The sequence below is a fragment of the Sporothrix schenckii genome (assembly GCF_000961545.1).
Source record: "Sporothrix schenckii 1099-18 chromosome Unknown Cont49, whole genome shotgun sequence".
NCBI lineage: Eukaryota > Fungi > Ascomycota > Sordariomycetes > Ophiostomatales > Ophiostomataceae > Sporothrix > Sporothrix schenckii.
The window spans coordinates 3,799,849-3,825,522 of NW_015971150.1; the positions used below are offsets into that span (position 1 = coordinate 3,799,849).

A 25,674-nucleotide genomic window follows, 5' to 3' on the forward strand; every position below is an offset into this window, starting at 1 on the left:
CAGAAAAAGAAGGCACAATGAAACCATTGCCCTATTGCGCCGCGACAAATGGTGTTTTCTCACTGCTTAACAAGCAGCTGCGACTGTGATAGGGGCGGGCCTGTACGGCACCTTCCGTATTAGCAGCGATACCGGACAACCATCCCTATTCATTGTCATTTCCTGTTTTAGAAGGCTGGAGTACAGCGCGCAACTGACGGTTGCCAAATCGAGAAGGTGTCTGTGAACGGCATAAATCAAATGGTGGAGACGATATCAGAATGCACTTTGCATGTACCGTATGTCGTACGCCATATGCCTTTGCCTCCAGTTGTGAAGTGATGGGATATTTTGCATCCAGGGTTTGTGCGATGGCTCCATAGGGCTGATCGGCCCGCAGAAGCAGGATGGTTATCAAATGGCGCTGCCTTGCAGGCGAAGGCTGCTGGGGAAAATACCAAAAACAACAAGGAAACATTGCGCAGGATTGTTTAGGACGAGTCCGCTGGTGGATGTCAGACGCGTATTTCTTCGTCATGTATTTTTTGTTCCCACCCATCCTGATCTCATGCGGCCCTACCATTTGTCCATTTGTCCATTTGTCCATTTGTCCATTTGTCCAGCTGTGTGCCCTTGACATCGCCAAGGCTGCGCCAACGCATTTGTTCCTGTTAGTTTCCCTTTCGCACCTGCCACCGTCGGAAGGATGTGTAAGATGGAAGGTCCAATTACGTCGTTCGACACGCAGCAGTCCCTCCACAGCGCTGGACAGTCGGTGCTGCCCGTTCGGGGTGCCTGAGCCGCCCGTTCGCCCTTCGCTACTGCCCGCGATGATTCGCATCCGCCCAATCTGTCCTTGTCGGCCTCGCCGCTGCAGCAAGACTTTTTTTGGCCTTCATCTGTGGTTTTCTAGAAGCAGAAATAAAAGGTGACATACGACCAAAGCGCGTAAGAAAAGAAAAAAAAAAGAGTTCCAAGCACGAGGGTCTCGTGCACTTTACAAAATGTCGTTTGCCTGCGAATTATTTTCTGCTGCCTTTTTGTTTCGCTGTTGCCTTTTCGTGCTGTAGCTTCGTCGTGCCTTCCCAGAATGCGCCTGCCTCACTGAGAAACGGTACGCCTTCAATCCCTCTCGTCTTGGCGTCATATTTCGTCACTGAGTTGCCACAGCAGGGGCATTTCATGACCATCCTAGCTCACGAAAGGCTGACGACGTCTTTCGTACGACGGTAACTAATACGCCGTCGCACCAGCATCGTCGCTACTCTCCTCGATACTCTCCTGGCCATGTTCCAGGCCCACAACCTCTAAGCTCAGTCCCTCCTGCCTGTCTTTGCCACTTGCGCCCCTCGCTCTTTCCCTAAAGGATTCACCGCCCGCCAAGAATCCGCCCCGCCGTCGCTATCTCAAGGCCCGCGGCGACAGCAAGAACGCCTTGGAGCAAATAGGAAAGACCGAACAAGGGACAGCCACTGCACGAAAGAAGAAATACAGGAGCTTCCACCATCGAGCTCCTTCCTCCCCCTCCGTTCGCGTCACCTGCCTTTCACACCTCACCTTCCACGTCTTTTCTTCCTCCGCCCTGTTTTTTTATTTTTCTTGTCTGTATCATCTCTCATCTTCAAACCCGGGCCACGCCCTCTGCGACTCGACCGCAAACTTTATCCAGTTTGCCTCCCGCGTCCTCGATTCAGCCCGCTTGTCTCTATTCTTAGCTTCGGTGGGCTGCTCGAATGGCCGCTGCCTTGTCGCCTCTACTTTTCCTTTCCTCCCCATAATGCGCCTTCAACGCGCTGCATCCGATTCCTAGATATCCTTTTGCTTTATTACTTCAGCCTTTTGTTTCCTTGTTTATTTGTTTCCTTTTTTTTTGGGGCAATTTGCATTTGCTGCGTCATCGCATTATCTAGCATATCGCATACGACCTGTTGCGACTTTACTACCCCTCCGATCGTCGCCTCTTCCACGCATCCACGACGGCTTCCCCAACGAGATTTCGGGGCCTTTCCACGTCCCGGCGTTCGTTGTCATCCACGTCAAATCAACGCTCTGATTGAACTCCTCGAGCCCTTTGTCCCACTCCTTGCCTTCACCGCCGTCATGAAGTCCTCTTCCCTTAAGAAGTTCAAGAGTCTTCGCGACAAGAACGGCACACACCGCCGCAGCAAGTCTTCGGAACCAGGCAACCACAAAGTAGGACATCGTGAAGAGGCTGATCGTCATCTGTTGAGCGACAAAGAATAGAACTGACACCCTTCTTCGTGATTAGAACCGACCGCTGTCCACAGACGTCCTGTTCTCCTATTTCAAGAGCGACGCTGCGAAACAGGCCGCGAAAGAAGAGCAGGAAAAAGAACGACTGGATGCAAATGTGCGCTCGCTTGTGATGCTCTCACCTTGTCTGAAACCCCGGTGCTCGTTACTAACACGACGTCTCTCGCTACTGTCCAGGTCGAAATCATTGCCAACCGTTGTGATGAACTGGGCTTCCACAACATCAACAAAGACCACATCCGCTTTGCGCTGCTCTCGAAATACTCCGAAGGCGATGTCGACAAGGCCATCGAGCTCATCCAGCTCCAGCAGCAGGCGTTCTCTGGCACCCTGGTACCCTACAATCCCAATGTCGAGATGGTCGGTGCCGAGAACCGCGAATTTGTCACCTGCTACCTCGATGCGCTGCTGTTCGCCATGTACGCCAAGCTCGAGGCCTTTGACTGCATGCTGAAAAACGAAGAGCTCAACGAAAACCAGCGGAACTTGGCCGCCCTCCTCCGCCTCTGGGTCAACATGCTGCGCACGGGGAAACTCATCCGGATAGATATGGTGCGTAGATAAGAGGGGACTACGAAAGCAGCATATGTACAGAGTATCGATGGGACGTACGACTAATGACTGCAGACTGAAACGATTCAAAACGCCCTAGCCAGCTGTGGCTGGCAAGACGCCAGCATACTCGAGCAACAAGACACGTCGGAGGCGTTTGCATTCATCACAGAGACGCTGCAGTTGCCCCTCTTGACGCTGCAGGTCGACCTGTTCCACCAGGGCGAGCGCGACGCCGACGACCACAAAGTTGTCTACGAGCGTCTCCTTAATTTGGCCGTGCCGCCCGACCCTGAAAACAAGGGCGTCCAGCTGGAGGACTGCCTCGAGGACTACTTCAACACGAGAGTCGACGTGCTCCGCGACAGAGCAGAGGACAAGAAAGGAGCCGAAAAGGCCACCCTGGAACCTAGCGAGACCATCCGCCTTGTACCTCAAGAATCCCCCGCCGATACCTCCGCCGATGCCCCGGCAAAGGCCAACGGGCCTGTTGGAACCGTCGAGACCGTCGAGGCTGTTGGGGTCGTCGAGGCAAACGACGAGGCCGGCACCGCCAACGAAATTACCAGCTCTGAGGGCTCGAAGAGCACTCACGGGTCCTTTTCTACAGCCGATACAACGACCACCGGTGTTGTCACGGCCACGACGACCGCAGAAACTACGGAAAATGCTACTGCCACTACTGCCAGACTTGAAACCAGCGGGCTGGCGCTCGCTCCTGCGGGTGCTGTCACTGCCTCCCCGATTACCATGTCCCCCAAGGGAGACCCGACGAACGAGGCGTTTGACCGAGATCCTGCGCCCGTGGTCCGCCGGTGGACCATGGCGGAACCTAATACAGATGCTTCCGAAAACCCTGCCGAATCATCATCTGCCGCCGGACGCCGCCCATCTGCTCTTTCAGGTCCTCGGCAGCGGTCAGCAAGCATCATTCAGCGTATCGTTATCGAAGACGGCAAGCCGTCGGAGCCACAGGAAGCTTCAACCTTGCTGCAGCAGTTTAAGAAGCAAGGATCTACCATTATGAAAGCCGTTACTATTCCTGCTTGGCAGTTCTTCCGCCTAATCCGTATGTTCCGTTTGTAGAACCCCCCCTTTATAAAAGTATTTCCCCCGACTCTGACAACTAACAACACCGCAGCTTGGCACTCGACATCAAACAGCGAGCCCCAAAGTGACGTCGAGGTTATGCGCCAGTTCAATAAGCGGCCCGTTGTGGGCATCTGCCTCAAGCGCTACTTGATGAACGAACACGGCCAGTTTCTGCGGCACAATACGTACATCGACATCCCCGATAGCCTCCGTCTACCCTACTTTATGATGGGCGAGGATGGCCAGCAACCGGATGGAAATGCGCTGAGCAATGGCTACAAGCTTGTTCTGCAGTCCGTTGTTTGCCACCGGGGTGTATCTCTGCATAGCGGCCACTACATTTCGTTTGCCCGCGTCAACCCCAAGCTCCTCACCGACAACCGCCGCCACGACTTTGATCCGCCTCCAGATTACGAAGAGCAGCAATGGGTCAAGTTTGACGACCTTGACGTCGAACGCCGCGTGTCCGCTGTCGACGACATCAAGGCCGCGTTGAAAGAGGAGATGCCGTATCTTCTCTTTTACCAAATTGTTCCCATAATGGACGTGAACTCGTCGACAACGACCATCAACGAGACAAACGAGCCGCCCTCGTACGACGCCTCAACCACGAATGTTGCAGTCACGCCGCTCATGGCCGATCGCCTGGACGCAAATGGTAGCAGCTATTTTGACTCGGCTACGTTGGGCGGTTCCACGACTACTGGTCCCAGTATCCGCTTCTCCTCCGAGATGGACCGTCCTCCACGGTTCAGCCTTGACGATGAGTCTGTCGGCTCCTCTTCGTTGATTGCCAACTCCCAGAGAAGAGCAGCCGAAAGCGCCTCGCGCCGCGGTAGTCTCGGCTTTACGAGTTCCCTTGGCGGGACGCCCGTCATTACACCGGAAGGCGGCCGCTCGCCGGTTATCAACCCGTCCGATGAACCGTCCACGGCACAGCGGCTCTCCCGAGCCGCTGCCCGCTTGACGGGCAAGACCAACCGCAGTCGGCCTCCCAGCCAGGCTGGCGAGGGTCGTATGAGTCTCACAATGTCACGCCTCGGCGGTCTTGTCCGGAGCAGCAAGGAGCCCCTCCGTCTATCCGAGGACGGCATTGATGCCTCAACAACTACTATTCCTCTTACTCCGAACGCGCTCGGCTCCAATACCACTCTCACCACTGTGCATACTGCCCCGGCGGCGTCTGCGACTGCCGTTCCACCAAACACAATCGCTGGCCAGCCCCTTGAGACGGTACCGTCGGCCGACAGTGGCTTGCCGGATGGCCAAGACGACGCGGGTCGCCACCATCACCACCTCCACCACCACCATCACCATCCTCATTTCCGCCGCAAGGACAAGGACAGCCAAGCTCCGGCAGACGGTAGCGCCCCCGACCTCGTCGACAACGCCACCGCAGCGGATGGCAACAGCAACAGCAACAGCGGCAGCGGCAAAAAGGACAAGGGCAAGGACAAAGAAAAGGCCAAGAACAAGGGCTTGCCCGAACGCGAGTGCTCGGTGATGTAGGCCAGCCGCCGACGACGCCGACAACGCCGACACCGTCTCTTCTTATGTCATGAGTACACGAAATCGTTTTGCAATTGATTATTTTCCCTGCGCCTAACATCTTGATATGCGTCTTTGGTCTCCTTTTTTTGGTGTTTTTGTTTAAACATACGTTTCATTTTTGGAGTTGCATTACAAATACGGCTGGGTTCTTTACTTGTCATCCTTTATATGTATATATAAAGGCACGGAGCATAGCTTGCGCGATACTTTGGTTGTCATACCTTTGACCACTTATCATCTTTGTTTTTTTCCTTTCTTTTAGCTTCGTTTTGGTTTCTTTATATCGTTGGGTAATGAAATGATACCACTTGCTACCTGGGAACGGTAAAAGCTGGAGATGTTCGAGTTGGAAGGTGGGAGTGAACTGCAGGGCTTGAGGAAAGCATATTTATTTTTGCATTACGCAGCGAATCACAAATGCATACAATGTCACGCAAAAAAGTACGTATTTTTCGGCTGAATAAACGAACTCCGGCAACCCTTTTCAATGATGACCGAAAATTGACTCAACTATTGTGATATAGCAAGTAGATTCATGTTCTCGTCTCCTTTTGGAAAACAAGTGCACAATGTGGAAGATAAATCAAATAATTGTATGTTGGAATATGGATAGCGTCGAAGTGAAGTGACCCCCAGAAATGATGAATGGTAAAAGTAGATACACGACGAAGAATGTCGGTTTGTCTTTTACTCTTGTAAATAAAACGATGGGAATCAGGGAGAATAGGGAAAGGGGCGGCCAAACCACGGTAGTCATGCAAATAACACCAAAGCCCGCCCCATTGTCTCATCTGTAAATTTTAGTTTCCCAGCCTTAATTTTGAACATCTGCTACAACAAGCTTAGAAGTGCTTGTGGCCTTTGTGGTGGTGCTTCTTGCCGTGGTGCTTCTTGCGTAAGTCCTCATCGGCCTCATCGGTTTCCTCGACGTCGCGGGGACCGTGCTCGTGCTCCCTGTGGCCCTTGTGATGCTTGTGGTGCCGGTGCTTGGCATCAGCATCCGTAGCGTCGGTCTCATCGGTCGCCTCAGTCTCCTCAACGTCACGGGGAGCAAATCCCTTGTGACCCTTGTGGTGGTGCTTCTTGCCATGGTGCTTCTTCAGGAACTCTGCGTCCTCCGCTTCGTCGGCATCCTCGACATCACGAGGACCATGCTCGTGATGCTTGTGGCCCTTGTGGTGCTGCTTCTTTCCGTGGTGCTTCTTGCGGAGGTCCTCGTCCTGAGCATCGACCTCCTCTGTATCACGGGGAGCAAAACCCTTATGACCCTTGTGGTGATGCTTCTTGCCGTGGTGCTTACGGAACTCATCTGCGTCCGTAGCATCAACGGTCGGGGCTGAAGCGTAGCGGGTAGCAAGGTCGGCACCAGCCTGTATTGTCGTTAACTATTCGCTCTGCTATCCGGGGTCGTCAACCCTCAGGGAGAGTATATTGTACGTTACTTACATTGACGTTGGGCAGGACGGCACTGAGAACACCGGGCGCCAGAAGGAGCGCAGTAAGGAAGGTCTTGGACAGCATCTTGATGTTTGATTTTCAAGATATAAAGGAGTATAATGCAAGATGAGGGGAAGAGTCGACTAGATAATGGAGATGAGTGTGTCTCTGAAGAAGAGTGGCTTCCTTCAAGTTCTGACCTGGCCGAAGGATGAGGATGAACGAGGCCTTTATACTCGCAGAAGGTGAACTGACTTGACCTGTTTTCTGTGCACCCTTTTCTCCATGCATTCTCACTCTTTCTGGAGGCATAGACGCCTCTGTTCGTTTGCTTGTCTTGCCGCCGCCCGTGCTCTTCAAGGGAACACCGCCACGGACCCATGTCGGTTATACAGTGGGCGACGTCAGCCATTGTTGATGAGCTTACGATGTGCACGGAATAGCGAAACGCAGCGATCACCGCTCTTAATTGGCAATCTATCGACAAGACGGAGGATGATGAACCTGGGTGAAGGTCTGTTAGCGAAAAGCAAAGGCAATAAGACGTCTTCGTAAGGCGCTTGTCTTCGTCATCCCTCTATTCTCATTCACCAGGAGATCATAAAGAGGATGGGCAGGGTTCGGTGACGGCAACCCGCACGCAATGTATGCCGCCGTAGATCCAAAATATGTGTGGGCCTCTTTCTCCTATTCTGTACTCCACAACAAGCAACAAATGCATAGGGCGTCGTGGACTCTGTCTGTGCTGTGGTGTTGTCCAAAGTGCAATAAACGGACTCGGTGCATCACACGTCCGCATGAACATCTCTCGGTACGGAGAGTCGCGTCGTTGCTTTGCTGCTTTCTCAATATAACCACTTACGCTGTTGGGATGGTGTAAGGTTGACGAAGGTGGTCTGCACGAAGCCAACCCCCTCCCCCCCGCGCGCGTACAGAGCCATATGTCTTAACTCTCCGTCCTCCGTAGGTGGTTTGTGGTGGATAGATTAGCCGTTGCCGCTGCTATTTAAATCGACAGCGGAATAAAGCAGGGCGGCAGAAAACAATATGAGGCTTCCCCGATACCAGGAGCACTGAGAGCGATGACGACAGACCGACTATGGGAAGGTCAGTCAGCGGCGTGGATGGCGTACGGCGTGCTTTCACGTCGATGGAATTGGGTGTAAAAGAAGAGAACAGCTACGAGAAGCAAAAGGAGGAAAGGCTACGAATATGTTTTTGTCCGCATCACGTGTCGATGGGTGCGGGCGCTTGAGGAAAGATGTGTCGTGATGTGCTGCTCCTTCCTTGGAGGCTTAATGGCGGGTTGTGTTGTTGAATTGCCGAAAAAGGAAACCGCAGGTCCGCGTTGTGCGCACCTTCCCAGTGGCGGAGAAAATAGACTTGGCGTTTCCGTCCGACCAAAAAGGGGCGACAACATCGCATCGTAACACCCACATTCGGTCTGCATATATTACCGCCTTTTTGACGGTATAATTCACGTTGCGTGCAGCCCTGCCCAGCTTGTTGCTGCCGAATCCACACCCATACTGCCGTCGCTCCCCCATTCGCGTGCTCTCATTCCCAAAGCTGCTATATCAAGGACTCGTCGAGGCCACGCACGCCTACTATCGTGCAAAGTGTAGTCGCAGCCGCCTTTCTCTCTACCAGTCTTTGTCGATGCGGCAGAATGTTCGTGGACGTTGGGTCAGGTGTGTAATGCACCACATACAGTGGAGGCTCTCGCGCTTGCTTGCTGTATATTACCGTCCCGGCGAACTTGATTTGTGGCCCCTGCTATTACGCCATTTCGGCGCCGAATATCTGAAAACAGCAAAGACGGGGTGCTGTCATAGGGTTGGGTCCGGTGACGCGGTTGGACAGACGGTGGAACGCTGGGTGAAGTCTGGCTAAATGCTTCAGAGGTGCTTCTTACGTGGCCCACCTCCGCATCACCCACACTGCATTCATACGACTATTTGCTCAAACTCATACATTACCAGCGGCTCTGTTGCAACGCCCGTAATGATCGCTCGGGGCTCCGTCTCTTGACAATGCGGTTTTGTTTGCGTTGGCCAGTTTCTGGTGCTTCTTTTGTTGCCCCTGTGTTGATCTTATCTAAGTCTCTACATCTTCAGAAGCTTGAAAGCACACAAGATGAAGGACGTGATTGAAAGAACTCTTAAAATAGAATGAAGACCAACAGAAGCTTAAAAATGCCAAGAAAAACGTTGCCAAAGATATTATTGACGGTACAAAACGAAGTTTCGACCTAAACGTCAATGTGCAGGACCAGGAAACTTACAAAATTTAAAACAAAATAAAAGGCAATGGAGAGCAATCTGAATCAAAGTGTAGTATGAGACGGAAATCCGGCACAAAAATGTTCCATGATGACGACGATTCAATCAAGCACAGCACGACAATTGACGATGCAGCTGCGAGGCAACTGATTGCTAGACACCAGATATTACACATCTAAAAAGTAAAATGAACGGAGAAAAAAACACGCCATAACCTCCCCTTCTTGGCCACAGAGGCAAGCGACGAACGGCCACAGTAGGCGAAATATGTGCCAAGGGAGGATAGTTGAAGAAAAGAATAGGAGGAAAGAAACCTAGACTTGCCAAGATGAGAATAGACGGACCATAAACCAAACGGAAACAAACAAGCACACACAGCTCCCATCCCACGTTGCAGTCGTCTCAGTGTGTGTGATGCTACGCAACAAAGGCATACAATTCTCCTGTTCCTGGTAGCATACCTCTTTCCGCGCAGTATTCATTCGCTCCTTCATCAATAGCTCATCCCAAGTCGGCTTTCTGTTTATTTGTTTCTCTGGTTTACTTAATATCGCGTTTAATACTAACAGAAGAAAATGCAGGGAGACGTCCTACTTACACCATTGCCAAGGTGTCTATTCCATTGTATATAGTCCCTCTCTACCCCAACCCTCGTAAGACCGAAAGTGAAAATCAAATTGAGATTAGAGGAACCGCAACAGCGAGGCGGCGACATCCCGCTTGCATTATACATAGAGACGTATAGAAATAGAACACCACCTAGCCGAGTTGTAAGACCGGACTTGGCGCTCACACGCGACCTTGGCCCCCAATCTATCACGACTTGACGACAGGTGAGAGGCCATGGTGCGACGGCATCTTCAGCAATCGATAAATTATGATGGCAGTATGTTGGTAGCATTGAGGTGCAACGTTCGTCAACATACACCCCAGCAGCTTTCTAGAAATGGCGTAATGGTAAAATGAGGTGGTCTGTGTCCATATGTTCTTTGAATCGATAGACTCGCTTACAGCACAAGATCACCCAGCCATCGACAGTTCCACTCAGAACCCATATGAACAGCGTATCTCATCCACAAACCAGTCACAATGGCGACAATCCGAGGCGAGTCGCCGGGGCACAAATTTATTGACTTTGCAATGCGATCAAAATATAAGGAGGGGGGGCTGGTAGTAAGTTGTAAATGGTGTCGTGAAAACAGGAATTCAAGCGACACGACCATCGGACGAACCAGGATAGCAACCATAGCAAGGCGGCAAACTATTTACGGAAGTGCCAAGTAAACAAAATAGGGGCGAGGAGGATGCAAGAAAGTGAGGTGACGCGTTCGTAATACATGAATAAACAGGAGAAAAAAAGAAGAAAAAAAGAAAGCACCATTGTGCCGATACTTCCGTCTGCCGTCCGACAGCAACCCGATGACAGGTTCTCCTCTTTCGGCAGGTTTGCACATGACGCTAAATGTTCTGGTTCAAAGTCCAGGCGGACTAAGAACGAGCAGTCCGATGTGTGCTTATGCGACTTTTGTTTCATCATGTTTTTCTCTATATATGTGGTCAAAAGTGTATGGTAATAACACAAGACTTGAAAGCAGAGAGATGGAAAGAAGAATGATCAAACGCCACAGCCGGACCTCAAGACGAACATACAAAAAGCAAAAACAAATAAAAGGTACAAAATGCAAGATATGGGGAGTGGAGGAGGTAAGTAAAGGTAAGGCGTGCGAAACAACCGCGAGAAACATGAGAAAACGAGCAAACAAATGGGCAAAGGTGTGACAGAATTGAGATGGTGGCTTCCATTGCTGATGTTGCGTCTTTGTTTCTTGATAAAACGAGCGAAGAAGAACAAAAAGCAAACAAAGCCGCAAAAAAACAGACCCTGTGCATTTTTCTATCCCTGACCAAGCCCAGCGCACACATGTGCACATACATGTAGACCCATTAAAATGCTCGTCCCTGTTTCGTCTCGTGTCGTCTTTTCCGTCCTTTCGGCTTTTGTTTGCGTCTCTGCGTCTCTGCGGTTGTTGTTTCGTGTTTCATCCATTGCTTGTTTACATGTCTGTGCATCTCTCAACGCCGTCGTCATCGATCGTCGTTCGTTTTCACGTCGAGCTTAGAACGGCACGTTGTTGGGAGGTGTGTGGACCGGCGAGCCATCAGGGTTCAGCTCAATATCCTCGCCGCCCGTCTCGATCGAGATGCCGAGGCCAATCTTGGCTTGTTGCTACAAGTTGTTAGTGGTGTCTCCCGAAAAAACTGTATGCTTCCGTTAAACAGATAGCAGCGGGACAACTCACAGTAGCGTGGTCAACGTCGGCGGCAAAGGTCATCATGACCGGTGCCGCTACCCGCTTCTCCAGCAGCACACCCAGCTTGCCCCGCGAGTCCAGCTGTGCACGGAAGGTGGACATGCGGAAGTCGTACTTGGCGCCAAAGGTCGTCAGGCCCTCCTTCTGCAGACCACCGCCCATCACGCCGCCGCCACCGCCCGGCACCAAGGACAGCGTCATGTCGACGCCGGCCTGCACGCTCTCGGACAGGCGGCGCCAGAAGCTCGTGTTGATCGCGCCCTGCGGGTGCATCTGGGCGGTCGCGACCCAGTCGTTGGACTGGTAGCGCGCACAGTAGGACAGAGCAGCATCCGGCGGCTGTGACAGCGCAGCACGCTGCCACACACCTTCGAGGCCCAGCGCCAGCTTGGGCGTGACGGACTGCAGGTAGCTGGCAATGTATATGCCGGTGAGGCCGCCGTCGAGCACCGACGGGTTCATCATCTTGAGCGACGTCGTGAAGTCGCGGCCCGTGTACTCGTGCTCGAACTGGGCCATCTGCTGGCCGTCGCCGGGCGCCAGCTGCAGCGACGCCTTGCTGACGAGCGCGTTTGTCCAGCGGTAGTTGAAGCGGGCCGACAGCTGGCCCTCGTTGTCGACGTTTCCTTGGCAAAAGACCTAGGATGGTTAGCAAAGACACACGCACACACAGAGGGACACAAAGAGGGACACAAAGAGGGACACCGAGAGGGAAACCGAGAGGGACACAGAGAGAAAGAGAGAGAGACGCAGGACACCCACCTGGTTCGTGCCATAGAGTGCGGCGAACGTGTATGGTTGTAACCGCTCGCCGAGGGCAAACTGGTGCGACACTTGGAACAGCGGCGACACGCTAAACGGTTTCGTCAGGTCCGCCTTGATGCCCGTGAACATGTGGTTGTTGAGCAGCACATCGCGCTGCACCTCCTTGGCCAGCGACTCGACCGTGCCGGGGTTGCTCAGGCCGAACTTGTCACGCCGCTCCGTCAGCGACCGCCACGCATCTGTGATCGACACCGCCACCGGGTTCGTCTGCAGAAACGACTGCAGCGCGTCTGTTGCCGACGCCATTGCTGCGGCTGTGTCTTGTGCTGTTTGAGGAGGGGCTGAAGGTATTGCTGAGTAGGGAGTGTACGGTGAGGTGCGCTTCGGGGCGCAACAGGGAGAACAAGGAGGAGAGCAGGAGCGGAGGAGCGGAGGAGAGCGGGAGTGTGGCTGCGGCTGTTCGCTTCGCCAATCGTCAATTCAATTCGGCCGCTCGGATCGGGGGGTGTGCTGAGCAAGGACGGAGGCGGCAGGGGCAGGGAGAGAGAGGCTGCAAAGAGAGGGAGGGGTGGTGGTGGTGTGGATGGTGTCGTCGAACGTTGACGCCGAATGGAGACTGGGAACAAGGAAAAAAACTTGTCCGGCGAGAGTTTGGCGCGGAAAAAAAATGAAAAAGAAAACTGGGGATTGGGACTGCCCTGTACACTGTTGGGCGCCCACCGTACGGACAGCGGGCGATGACGTGCAATTCTGCGGTGGTTCAGGTATTATTGAACCCCAGATTGGATTGAATATATTTTGTGTTTTGTAGATGTTTTCTATGCCTATATTTATTTTCATTATTTTGTAATGCTGTTCTGAACACAGACGTCACAGACCGGGAAAGAGCAGACAGGATTTTCGACGGCTCCTTCCCTCTCGCACAAAGGCCTGGGGTGGCTTCCCCCGGTAAAAACGCTATTCGTCGCCTGGAACACGCGGCACGTGCCTGGAGATGTGCACGTGACCAGCACAGAATAACATAAAAGCAACTCAACGTCACCGCGATAGGACAGCGGGAGAATGTAAGAAAAGAACAAACAATTTGCCGTGTGAGAGACTGTGATATTCTTCTTTATCTTTAACTTAATTGCACCATGGTGTGTGGCCGACAGTCCACAACGGAGAGTATGTCAAAGGCCATCCGACCTGGCGATGTAAAAATGCTGTTCTCTGATTGGTTAGGATTAGACTCAACAAGACGATCTGAGCATGTATTTGTCAAGCAATAACTGGATAAGACCATGAATCTGAGCAGAGTGAGAGTTTGTATTTATAGAAGGGCCTCTCAGAAACCGACTTACCGGCGTGGTAGATAAAATCACCATCTAGATGTAAACAAACGTGTGTGTCATCAGCGCCCAGCACTTGTCATCGCTGGCCAAGTGCAGCATTACGGCCATCGTATCGCTCTCTACCACCCGCAGTTCCTATCTCGAATCATCCAAACCAAGCACGCCTTGTCGGAGCAGAAATCGCTGTATCTGGGACAGGCGCCGCCATGGTAAACGCCGACCTTGACGGTCATTCACTATAGGACACCATTCCAATATTTTGCTTCGATCTAATCTGAGTTATCTGCACGCTTCATCCTCATCATCTAAGCCAGAACTTCTGGTTATGCGCCTTTCAAAATTATGGCATCTCTTTGTCAAGTTCTTTGTCAAGTCAGCTCCTTCCTCTTGTACAGCTTACACCAGATGTCCCCACTGTCTGCCGGCGGCTGGCCTTGCCTCTTCCGAGGATATCCTTCACTAGCCTTGCGTGTTTTCGTCTGTTAACGCCCGCCAATCGAAAAGCACCAGCGCCCACCTGTAGCGCACCTTCCTCCCTGTCGTCCGCCTCCGCCGGCCCTACCTTCCCTCAAGCTGGTACAACAACAGCTGGATCATCGTGACTTTCCATTTCGAGCCTCATTTCTGCCTTCTCGTCATTTTGTCCTCTTTACTCCTTTCTCTGCACCGCCAACAATCTCTACACAACCCGCCACGGCGGTCCAGACCCAGCTCTCTCCAACAGCTTGTCGCATCAGCCCCACTTCCACAGCTGGGACCTGCTACCACCCCTCCTTCGGGCGTCTGTCTCGACAGGTCACACTACGCGGCCGCTGCGAAACGAAACCCTGTCCGCGTTGCTTGATACAAAAATGGATACGCTGCTGTGAGTCGTCCTTTTGGTTTCTTCAGTGTGTGCTTGCTGCCGGCCTTGGGTTCCCCTGCTGTAGGTCATGTGAGCGAGTCGTATGTCACGAAGACAACAGTCTGTCTTGGCATGTGATTCATCCGACCCGGACCGTGCACGATCTGCGGATAGAACGGCGCCGGACAACGGCGCAAGGATTCCCACCCGGTGTCAATTGATGCGCCGGCATTTATGGCTTGTGACCCCGCCTGCTAACACTCTCCGACAGTACGGCCGAGATCGCGGCCAATGCGCCACGGTATCGGCGCAAGAGCTCCACCTTCATCGACGGCATTCACGATGTCTCCACGAACACGGACCACATGGCCCCAGCCCAGCTCTACAGCACCATGTCCGGCCGCCTCTTCCACTCTGGACGTATTGCGATTGTAATGGTCGGCCTGCCGGCACGCGGCAAGACGTGCGTTCCCCGAGCGTCATTGGTGTGAGCGTCTCGAGATGGCCACAACACTGACAACAAGTGCTACACAGACACATCTGCGTGTCCTTATCTCGGTATCTCCAGTGGTGGGTACTCACTCCCTTTAGGTCTCCTTTGGTTTCTGCAACATCCTAACTAACTTCCAACGCCAGGCTGGGCGTCAAGACACGCATCTTCCATCTGGGCGACTACCGCCGTGCGACTGTTCCGGGCGGCGCGGTGCCCGAAGACTACTTCTTCCCCAATGCCACGCCGGCATCCATCATACTGCGCCAAAAGATCCTCAAGCGCTGCCGTGAAGACATCTATTCCTGGCTGAACCACGAGAATGGCCAGGTCGCCATATATGACGCCGTAAACCCGACGGCGACCGGCCGGAGAGCTCTCGCCAAGGAATTTGCAAAACACGACGTGCAGGTGCGACATCGCCCGTTGTTCACATCCTTTGTCCCTATACTTTGTCCTTTCCTCCTTCTGTCAACAGCACTAACAACCGGTGCAGACACTCTTCCTCGAGTCGTTTGTTGATGACCAACGTATTCTCACAGAAAACGCCCGGAACGTCAAGATCTCGTCTCCTGATGTACGCAGGTTTCTTTATCATGCTGCCCTCTGTCCACGCGCACAGCCATTCTGACTCTTCTGTAGTTCGCCGGCATGGACCCCGACGAGGCGGCCCAGTTGTACCTGAAGCGCATCAGCGCCAAAATCCCCGTCTTCGAGACCATGGACGAGAAGGAGCTCAACTTTGTCAAGATGATCAACGCCGGCCAAAAGTTCTTCTACAACAACGTCTCCTTCAACTACCTCTCGCACCGCATCGTCTTTTACCTCACCAACCTACATATCAAGTCGCGCACGACCTACTTTGCCCGCGCCGGCATCGCAGCCGACGTGCCCGAGGAGGAGGAGTCGTACCGCGCCGACCCGCCGCTGGGCCCCGCAGGCCTGCACTACGCCGAGCTCATGTCCGAGGCGCTGCTGGCGCACCGCGAGTACGAGCGGCAAGCCGCCGCGGCCGCGGCCGGCATCACAGATCCCCCTCCATTGCGTCCGCTCACTGTGTGGACGTCCACGCGTCTGCGTACCATACAGACGGCGGACTACCTCAAGGAGCGCGGATACAAGGTGCGGCAGCGCTCGCAGATGAGCCAGATCAACCCTGGTGTCTGCGAGAAGCTGTCGGACCGGGCACTGCGCGCCCTGTATCCAGAGGAAGTCGATCTTCACCAGCTAGATCCCTATCACCACCGGTTCCCGCGAGCCGAGGTATGCACATCCTGGCCGACATCGATTTTGTTCAAACAGTTGTATCGCTAACCTGCCCGCCCCGCATAGTCCTACCACGACCTGGCAGTGCGCCTGGAGCCGATCATCCTGGAGCTGGAGCGGGAGCAGAACGACTTGCTGATTATTGCCCACGAGTCGGTGCTGCGCGTGCTGTACTCGTACCTGATGCACTGCAGCGCCATGGACATTCCCAAGCTCAAATTCCCGCGCAACAAGATTATCGAAATCATCCCCGCGGCGTACCAGAACGAGGCCAAGATTGTCCACATCCCGGGCCTCGAAATGCCCCCGTCGCAGGGCAGCAGCAGCCCCGACAACGTCTTTTTCCGCCACGCATCGCCGCTCCTCACGTTTAGCAGCAGCAGCGGCGCCATGAGCCCGATCCAGGGCGGCGGCCTGACCAGCAGCCCGCCGGATGCGCTGGAACCCTTGACCCTGCCGCCGGCCGGGCCCAGCGTCGCCGCCGTCGGATCCGGCGGCATGGTCAAGCCGTCGCCGCACAACACGTCCCAGCCACCGTCGCAAGTCACATCACAGCCGCACTCGCGGACGCACTCGCGCATCCAGTCCGAGACGGTGTCGCCGTCGTCGTCGCCGTCAGGGGCGCAGCTGCAGCAGCAGTGGGCACCCGAGCGTGTGGTGAACAAGTCCAAGGAGGCCGTCGCCGACAAGGTGGCCGACGAGGATTAGTGGAGCTATGCAACTGCCGAGTACAGCGAGATTTGATGCGTATGATGAGTACGATTTAATTTTGTTTGATTCGATTTGTGTGTAGCTTTAGCAGTCAATGATTCTATTTGTCCTTCTTTGCAATATCTATTCGTGCATCTTGCTATCCAATGTGCTACATGTAATGTGTGTCACATATTGTGTTACGTCCCACCAGCTACGCCCCACAATTGCACTCCTCACAGTTACAGCTTCGCCTTGCTGTCCTGCTTCTGCATGGTCTCAGCAACAATGCGGCGCTGGATCTTGCCGGTGGCTGTCTTGGGCATCACGTCGGTAAAGTAGACCTTCTTGGGCACCTTGAACTTGGCCAGCTTCTCCGCGGCCCAGCGCTGCAGCGCCTCCGGCTGCAGCGAGGAGCCCGGCTTGCGCACGACGGCGACGCCAATGTCCTCGCCATACACGTCGTCCTTTATGGCAAAGCTGACGGCATCGGCGACCTCGGGGTGGCGCGTCAGGACATTGTCGAGCTCAATGGGGCTAATCTTCTCGCCGGCCTTGTTGATGAGCTCCTTGATGCGGCCCGTGATCTGAATGTAGCCGTCTTCGTCCTTGCGGCCCTGGTCGCCTGTGCGGAAGAAGCCGTCGGCGGTGTAGGCGGTGGCGTTGGCGGTGGGGTTGTTGAGGTAGCCGGACGTGACGTTGTCGCCCTTGACGCAGATCTCACCCTCCTGGCCCTGCGGCAGCTCGGCTCCCGCGTCGTTCAGGATGCGGACCTCGACGCCCTGCCCCAGGCCGACGGCACCCGGCTTCCGCTTGGCAGGCGGCAGCGGGTTGGAGGTCATCTGGTGGGCTGCCTCAGTCATGGCGTAGGCCTCAAGAACGGGGGCGCCGAGGGCCTCTTCGAGCTGGGCAAAAACGGTGGGGGACAGCGGAGAGGAGCAGGAGCGGACGAAGCGGATGGACGGCCGCGGGTTGGGGATGGGATGCTTGAGAAGGATCTGGTGGATGGTGGGGACAGCCGTGTACCAGTTGGCCTTGTGGCCGACAAAGTCGCGCCAAAACTCGGTGGCGGAGAACTTGGGGGGCACGATGAGCGAGCCGCCAGAGAAGAGGGGGGCGAGCAGCCCGCAGAGCAGGCCGTGGACGTGGAAGAGGGGCATGACGAGCATAGACCGGTCCGCCGGCGTCAGCTTGTACGTGTCCTGAATGTTTTCTTGGGTTGTTAGCGAAAGTAGGTACAGTGATGAATAACCGTAGGCTAGGCAAGGGAGACATACTCATCGTCACCGTGAGATTGCGGTGCGTCAATGGGACCTGAGCGTATGTTAGACAAGATCGTCATACAATGTAAAATAAGAAAAAGGTAAAAAAGAGGACATATATGAAAGGGCAGGGGGCGCTCTGAATGTAGAAAAGAAAAAAAAACTCCAAGACTCACCACTTTCGGTCTCGATGTTGTTCCGCTGTCCCATGTCAGTGTAGGCTCCAGAAAAAGTAAGTAAGTCCAAAGGCAAAGTCTGCCAGAAAACGCACCTCGTGTGCAAGACCAGGGCCACGTCGTGCGGCTTCGGCCATAGTGTCGGCTGCGGTCCGCTCTCAAGGCGGCCAAACTCCTTGACGTCCAGGGCGACCTCGCCGCGCTCGGCGTCCCAGTAGGACTCGGCAATGGCGGCGCGGAACTTGCGGGCAGCCCGCACGGCAGGGGCATCCGCGGCAAATGCGCCCTTGGGCACGAGCACAATGGCCGACTGGACGTCCTCAATGTAAAACTCAAATTCGTCCTGCTTGTAGGCCGGGTTGAGGGGTGCGGCGACGGCGCGCTGCCAGGAGGCAGCCAAGAACGACACGATAAACTCGTACGAGTTGACGGTGGCAATGGAGACGGGGGCACGGCGGCCGATGCCGAGGGCGGCAAGCTTGGCCTGGTAGCGGGAGACCTCGGAAACGAGATCGAGATAGGAGACTTCCAGCGGCTGGGCGCCGGGGCCAGCGGCGGGCACGATCACGGCCGTGGACGACGAGGCGCCATTGATGGCCGAACGGAGTGTCAACGACATGGCTGGTCAGTATGGGTGTGGGCGGACGTATCAATCGATCGCGATGCTTTGCATGGAGGTCGAGAGATTGTGGAGAGCGGTCGTCGGATGTTGTGATGACGCCTTTGGGATGGTCATGTGACGCAATGCGGGAGGTCTTGACTAGATGAGGAAGGCACGACTGGCGATACCGAGTATGGTTGACAAAACGAAGTGACGATATACAGCCAAATTCTCTACAGAATCTGTCCAGACGAGAAATGAAACAGCAAAGAAAGGCCAATCGCCAAGACGAGGAGAGACGAGAAGGGGAGATGCTGTGGGTGTGCGGCAAGCTGTCGGAGCAGTGCGAGCCAAAAAGTGGGTCGCCATGTCTCCTTCCCCCGTTTCCGCAGCACAAAGCTGCCCTGTAGCCCCACATAAATCCATGTTGAATCTGCAGTCGTCTCAGGGCTGGAGTCAGGTTGTTTTGGTGAGGAAACAGGACTCGTGGGAGACAAGTCTTGAGTGAGGGCAGAGTCTGTCGTATCGACGATGTACGACTTGTGTGGGCAACTACGAAGCTGTAAAGCAGAAGGATACGACGATCCGAGTGTGGTTGTTGAGTCAGAGTGTAAAGAGACTGCTTAACAGCAGAGTAGCACGTTTCTTCATCAAAATAATTCACATAGAAAGAAAAGAGAGTGACGACATGAGAGTACGTGCGCCGAAAATAATAGAATAAGAGACATGCATGGAGAATGTTAGATTGTTGTCTGTCATCCAGTTCTCTGGGAGAGCTACAGCTTTAAGGCTCTATGTCGAAATGCAGGCTCCACTATAATAGCGTGGTGTAGCCATTGGCATAGGCGCTAACACAAGTGCAGCCGAATTGCATCGCAGAGCCTCGCCGACGTATCGACAGACAAATTTAAACCAACAGCTTGCCCTGGACAACACCGAGCACGCCCTACGTCCAGGACCGCCAGCACCAAGCCACGCCATGGCTGTGCCTCCACCACCGCCGCCACGCGGCACCATGTCGCTGTACGCGAACCTGCTCGGCGATGGAAACAACGACGCCTCGTCGTCGCCATCAGCGAAACCCGAAGCAGCGAAGAACCCAGGTGCGACGAGATGAAACGATGCTCCAATGCCGTACTGCATGCAGACTGCGCACAACAATGAGAACTAACGTGTCTCGTGTCTCTTCTCACAGCCCTCCGCTTCCAGCCCATGATCCGTCGGCCACAACAGAACGCCAAAGGCAAGCCAAAAGCAAAGACGCCAGGCCTGCCTTCCTCGACGCGACCCGCCTCTCAAGCTACGGCATCCGTCTCCACCACAACCTCGACTCCTGCCCCTGCACCAGCACGCACGTCCCTGGCCGACTGGACCTCTGGCGGCGGTGATGGCTACAACAACAACGACGGTGACGACGACAACGACGACTATTACGCCGGCATCGGCGGCGGCTACGATGATTATGACGGCCCTGGCGGCCGGAAATGGCCGCAGCGGGGCGGACGGAAACGCAGGAAGAAGCGGCTCGAGGACAAGCAGCGCATGGCGGCGCGCGACGCGTACATGGTCGACTGGGACGAGCTGTACGACCCGGCACGGCCGACCAACATTGAGGCGTACCTACAGAGCGACGAGCACCTGGACGCCGTGCACGCGTGGAAGAGCGTACTGTATGCAGACCGGCGCAAGAGGCAGCGGCAGGAGCAGGCGAAGGCTGAGAAACCAAAGGCAAGCGACGACAGCAGCTCGTCTGGAGACGAAGGGAGGGGCCGGCCGCCCCATCCGAACAACAACGCTTTTGCGCCGCCGCCGCCGGCCGCCTTTGCACCGCCGGCCAGCTACGATCGGCCCGCCGCAGCAGCCGTCGGTCGATCGCCTTCGCCTGCACAAATGCCGTCCTCTCCACCGCCACGGCCAGACGGTCTAGTCGTCTCCAAAGCGCCCATCCGCTTTGCCCCAGCCGCAACGGGGGACCATGACATGAAGGACAAGGGCAACAGCGAAGAAGAAGCTGACGAAGACGACTACAGGCCATCTTTGTCGGCGTTGGCAGGTGACACCACAGAAGGCACGGAAGGCAAGGAAGGCACAGAGCAGCTGCGTACAAATCGGCCTGGCCAGGCCGGCTTTGCCGCCCGGCTCATGTCAAAGTACGGCTGGACGCGTGGTTCCGGCCTCGGTGCCGACGAGAGCGGCATCGTCAACCCACTGCGGCATAGGAAAGTCGGCAAGAGCGGAGCCGTCGGGCGCATTGTTGGTGGTGGCAGCAGCAGCGCCGGCTCTCGAAAGGGAGACGCGAGCAACGAACCCAAAATATCCCCCGTCATCGTCCTCCGGAACATGGTCACGGGATTGCCCGATCTGGACGCCGAGGTCGCCGATGGCCAGCTCGTGCAGGACATTGGCGAGGAGTGCGGCGCGCAGTACGGACGCATTGAGCGCGTGTACATTGACGTGCCCGGCCAGCTCGTCTTCATCAAGTTCACAGAAGCCGTGTCGGCACTGCGGGCGGTCAGTGCGCTCGACGGCCGCATCTTCAACGGCAACGCCATCGTTCCCAGCTTCTACGACGCTGACAAGTTCGAGGAGGGAATATACGAGTAGACCCGACAGCCGTTGAATGACAGAACGAACTATCATGACTTACAAAAATGACACATGCATCAAGTAATTGTACTGTGGGCTATCAGCTGGCTCGTATCCAAAATCGTGAGTAGACCACACCAGTGTAGTAGTACGTGTCGCGTCAGTAGCGGTGTACGCAACAGTTACAAATAAAAGCATTAAAAAAAAGAAAAGGGCTATTAGTTATGGTAGCTGTGTACGTAATCGGCTATTTCGTGGGATACGACAGGATGACATCGAGTGGTCAAGTGCAAAGAAAAGACAAGAATGGTAAACAAAGCAAAAATAAAAAATCCTGTGCGGGACAAGCATTGTGGCAAAGCAAGACACAGAAAAGAGTGTGCGACTATAAGAAAAGAGACAAAATCAGGAGGCAAAACCGTCATTTTGATACTACTTCGAATGTCTCTCCGCGCGGAAACGCAACGCATGCATAACCGCCCTCCTGAATGAGAAGTCAACGCGATAAAGGGCAATAGCCAGGCCTTCCATCGTGTCACACCCCCATTTTTGTAGTAAAATATGTAAATAGTTTTCGATCCTTACAGCATCTGAGCAAAGGCAGCAACACCAGCCAGGCCGAGAACGGCCATGGAGTTGACGCTGATGCCAGCAGCCGAGTTGCCCTTGCCGGTCGGACTGCTGCCGCTCGAGCTGCCAGTCGAGGTGGGGTTGGTGTCCGAGTTGGCCTGAGCGTTGTTGCTCTCGCAAGTATACTTGCCCTGGATCTGGCCGCCACCACCCTGCGAGGAGGGAGCCAGTTTCTTAAAGGAATCGCACGAGGCGGAGATATCACCCGTGGAGACAATGTCGAAAGCACCCTTGACGTCGTTGAGGGCAGGCAGCTCAATGCTAAGGAACAAAAGTGTTAGTCACGTGGCTTGTTACAAAAGGAGTCGCGTAGGTGATGGAGGGGACGTACTCTGTGAAGTTGCCACGCATGTTGATAGCACCGCCAACCGTCTTCAGCTTGTTGAAGCCGTTCACCTTATGCTGGGCAGTGTTGTTGGCAAGGAGGAAACCGCCGCCAATGCTGGTCAGCTTGGGGATGGTGATGTTGGACAGCTGAGCGTTGCTGACAAACGAGATATCACCGGTCGAGGTCTCCGTCAGGTTGGGAGCAGAGAACGAGTCGAAGAAGTTGGAGTCAAAGCGCATGGAGCCATTGACGGTCGCCAGGGACGGGACGCTGAAGCTGGAAACGTTGGAGATGGTCATGTTGGCAATCCAGATCAGGTTGGGGAAGCTGACATTCAGGTCAAGACCGTTGGCGTTGATGTTCAGCAGAGTGGTGAGGTTGCCAAGCGACGAGGTGTACGAAACCAGGCGGCGGTTGTTGTTGATGTTGATGGTGTCGGCCGAGGCAACATCAAGACCGTCCAGGCTGCTCAGGAAGGTGTCGCTGACAACGATGCTCTTCGCGGTCTTGATACCGGCCGTGAAGGTCAGGACATCGATGGCAGTCAGGGAAATCCAGTTGATGGAGCCGACCGAGGTCAGGTGAGAGAAAGACAGCGTGGAGAGCGTGGTCAGGTTCTGCAGGTGGAAATTGCCCGAGATCTCAGTGGTGGTATCGCTCTTCAGCGTGGTGACCAGGTTGTTGTTAAGCAGGGTCAGGTCGCCGTCAATGACCTTGATGCCAGTGAAGTCGAGGGTGGCATCGGTCTGGTTGCCAATGACGACATTGCCAGTAAGAGTCGAGCAAGACAACAGGTTGGTGATGTCAGCCTGGGAGTTGACGGTGAACGTGTCCTGCTTGCAGATGTCGGAGGACGAAGACGCTGCCGAGACAACGCCCGCAGCCGCCGCAAAGACGGGCAGAATCTGCTTGGAGAACATGTTGCTAAAAAAGCTAGTTAGCGAAGAGTCGACTGGGCCTGGCAAAATGAAAATGAACGAGAAGAAAAAGTGAAAGGCCAGCAAAAGTCGCCAGAAACACCTCCTAGAGGTCCTGCGAATGCCTCGTGACCTGTTGTGAAAAGCCGTGACCAAGAAGCAACAAGGAACCGTCCGAAAGTGAGAAGCAAGATTGTGGTAGCTGTCTGGGATTTTGAGATAAAATTTGCAGAGGGCGCCATGAAACCGATGGAACAAAAAAGAGATTGCTGCTGTCTGGCGACGACGCAAGTTCCGGTGCTTCTCAAAGGTGGCGAACCAAGCCAAAACAGTATATGGCGATTTCAATAATCGATGCTGCAATGGTTTTGCGTTTGAGCATTCGTAGTGCGTGTGTGAGAGAGACAGAGAGATGGTGCGCGCGCTTTGGTGTTTGGTCGCTTCCTCTGATTGTGTGACAGGCAGCTAGAGTTGCATTGTGTTCGTCGTGATAAAGGGGCCGTTGACTCCCTTTGCTGTCTGTGCTCATGTTGTTTTGGTTGTTGCTTCTCCGGTAGAGTGAGCGGGATTGGCAGCGCGATGTCGTCTTGCTTCTCACTTTCTGGCTCATTCCGGTCTTGTTTCCACACGCATTGGCTACTGCAGTGGCACTGCGGGAGGCCATTGGCAGCTCTTGGTGAGGCAATGTGAACGTCGGCCACGGCAGGACGGGGGCAGAATACAGTTGCATCGACAGGAGGAACCCAAGCCACGACCGTCAAGCATTCTTCTGCTATCCCACTGCTGCGCCATTGAATTCATTTCACACGCGTTCCGGGTGACAAGGCCGCACAGGCGGGCGATTGCGTCTGCTGCCCATCGTGTCGGTCGTGCCAATATTGGTGAACCGCACTGAGTGGGCGGCCGGCGAGGTGAAACGTCGCGATCATTGTACAATGGGGCCACACATTGAAGCACCCGAAGATGAGTGTTTGTCGACCATTGCGCGTCTTGCTGCTGCTGGCCTTTCACTGGCTCCTTGTTTCCGTCGCGTGCGAATACGTACCTTGGTGATGGCTTCGTGATGATGAGATCGCGAAGCTTCTGAAACGAAAGTCGGGAGGTCCGGGAAAAGGAAGAAAGGCGTCGATTATTTGTGTTGCGGGATGAGCGAGAGTCGACGCGTACCTGGAGGATGCAAACAGGTAAACACGTTAAAAAAAATTACAGAGAAAAGTATGAAAAAAGTAAAACGGAACACGACGATGTCGATTAAACGATGGACTATGAATCGAAATGAAACGACCTGGGAACCAGAAGAAGGGAGAGGAGTGAGAAAAGAGGGAGAGGAGAGAAAAGGGAGGAGCGACGAGAAAAGAGGAAAACACAGTCCAGCCAGGGGAGCCAGGGGGGGTAACAGGTACGGGCTTCGCTAGCGCGAAGTCGTTATTACTAGCACGACTGAAAGCAGGAAAGAAGGGGAAAACAGGAACAAGCAGAGAATGAGCGACCGACACACGCAAGTGCAAAAACAGGACAAGCAGGGGAAGGCCTAATTGGGGGGAGCTAAGAGTTATCAGGGTGGGACCTGCTACAAGTGGATAAAGCCACGCCCCCCTTTTCCTCTGGTCCTCCTACCAAGGTTGTCGCACGCTCTGCGCATCAGTGCACTATGTGCTCTGAATCTCCAGATACAATGTAGACTTGGAGGACTTGGAGCTGGTTCGCTTGGTTTGAGAGCGATCTACGAGGCAAAGTGGCGTCGGGAGAACCGTCCACTTGCGATTGCTGGGCTGTCAAAATAGTAAGATACCTTACGCTGTGTATACAATGAGCAGGGAAGGTACGGTTGTGATGGCTGTGGCTGTTCCTTGTTTTTCTGGGTTGTAACTTCCTTCTCTGAGCTGGGATGCGAGCGACATGTGTCTGTGTCTTTGTCATTGATGTTTCAATTGCACTTCTGCGTCGCACTTTCCGTCTCTTGCGCAAGCAGCGACTGTACTGCTGGCCCGACAATATCACCTGCCAACTGACAAGAATGCCAACAAGCAGTAGTAATTACACAGTACGACATACAAGCCCAACAAGCACGCCAGGTGCACACCAAGGCCCTCGGATTGTGTTGGCTGTCGGGGTTGTGTTAACAGCCCACTCACCAAAAGACAAAAGTTCGTGCGATGGGTCGAAACCCTGCGAGTCGCCACCTGTAGAGATACGCACTTTCCTCTACTGAGCCAGGGCTCCGGAGCTGGCGCACAAAACACCAGAGTAGCAGCTGCGATGGGTCATCGACGGCGAAAGCTACGGAGTGGACTGTGCGTCAAAGT

General features: G+C 54.4%; 8 protein-coding genes across 8 annotated transcripts; 4 read left to right on the forward strand and 4 right to left on the reverse strand.

Annotated features, from left to right (window-relative positions):
• Window positions 1–2,079: 2,079 nt before the first annotated feature.
• Window positions 2,080–5,406, forward strand: SPSK_04877 (uncharacterized protein; the record flags this gene model as incomplete). Its single annotated transcript, XM_016731638.1, has 4 exons — window positions 2,080–2,197; window positions 2,249–2,805; window positions 2,881–3,874; window positions 3,947–5,406. The coding sequence occupies 4 exons, from the start codon at window positions 2,080–2,082 to the stop codon at window positions 5,404–5,406; spliced, it is 3,129 nt and encodes a 1,042-aa protein (XP_016583748.1).
• An 884-nt stretch (window positions 5,407–6,290) lies between these two features.
• SPSK_05572 (uncharacterized protein) lies at window positions 6,291–6,969 on the reverse strand (the record flags this gene model as incomplete). Its single annotated transcript, XM_016732315.1, has 2 exons — window positions 6,291–6,818; window positions 6,895–6,969. The coding sequence occupies 2 exons, from the start codon at window positions 6,967–6,969 to the stop codon at window positions 6,291–6,293; spliced, it is 603 nt and encodes a 200-aa protein (XP_016583749.1).
• Window positions 6,970–10,256: 3,287 nt separating this feature from the next.
• SPSK_05755 (uncharacterized protein) lies at window positions 10,257–10,501 on the forward strand (the record flags this gene model as incomplete). The annotated part of the gene is made up of 2 exons (XM_016732491.1): window positions 10,257–10,340; window positions 10,370–10,501. 2 exons carry the CDS (start codon window positions 10,257–10,259, stop codon window positions 10,499–10,501), a joined length of 216 nt encoding a protein of 71 aa, XP_016583750.1.
• Window positions 10,502–11,283: 782 nt separating this feature from the next.
• Window positions 11,284–12,550, reverse strand: SPSK_05330 (mitochondrial import receptor subunit TOM40; the record flags this gene model as incomplete). The annotated part of the gene is made up of 3 exons (XM_016732079.1): window positions 11,284–11,394; window positions 11,468–12,118; window positions 12,242–12,550. 3 exons carry the CDS (start codon window positions 12,548–12,550, stop codon window positions 11,284–11,286), a joined length of 1,071 nt encoding a protein of 356 aa, XP_016583751.1.
• A 1,879-nt stretch (window positions 12,551–14,429) lies between these two features.
• SPSK_04981 (6-phosphofructo-2-kinase) lies at window positions 14,430–16,886 on the forward strand (the record flags this gene model as incomplete). Its single annotated transcript, XM_016731738.1, has 7 exons — window positions 14,430–14,443; window positions 14,694–14,885; window positions 14,957–14,992; window positions 15,059–15,323; window positions 15,409–15,489; window positions 15,555–16,175; window positions 16,245–16,886. The coding sequence occupies 7 exons, from the start codon at window positions 14,430–14,432 to the stop codon at window positions 16,884–16,886; spliced, it is 1,851 nt and encodes a 616-aa protein (XP_016583752.1).
• A 224-nt stretch (window positions 16,887–17,110) lies between these two features.
• SPSK_05128 (peroxisomal-coenzyme A synthetase) lies at window positions 17,111–18,925 on the reverse strand (the record flags this gene model as incomplete). Its single annotated transcript, XM_016731878.1, has 2 exons — window positions 17,111–18,126; window positions 18,307–18,925. 2 exons carry the CDS (start codon window positions 18,923–18,925, stop codon window positions 17,111–17,113), a joined length of 1,635 nt encoding a protein of 544 aa, XP_016583753.1.
• Window positions 18,926–19,595: 670 nt separating this feature from the next.
• SPSK_05108 (splicing factor 45) lies at window positions 19,596–21,511 on the forward strand (the record flags this gene model as incomplete). The annotated part of the gene is made up of 3 exons (XM_016731859.1): window positions 19,596–19,601; window positions 19,731–20,010; window positions 20,103–21,511. 3 exons carry the CDS (start codon window positions 19,596–19,598, stop codon window positions 21,509–21,511), a joined length of 1,695 nt encoding a protein of 564 aa, XP_016583754.1.
• Window positions 21,512–22,074: 563 nt separating this feature from the next.
• Window positions 22,075–23,371, reverse strand: SPSK_05317 (clock-controlled protein 15; the record flags this gene model as incomplete). The annotated part of the gene is made up of 2 exons (XM_016732066.1): window positions 22,075–22,384; window positions 22,455–23,371. The coding sequence occupies 2 exons, from the start codon at window positions 23,369–23,371 to the stop codon at window positions 22,075–22,077; spliced, it is 1,227 nt and encodes a 408-aa protein (XP_016583755.1).
• Window positions 23,372–25,674: the final 2,303 nt, after the last annotated feature.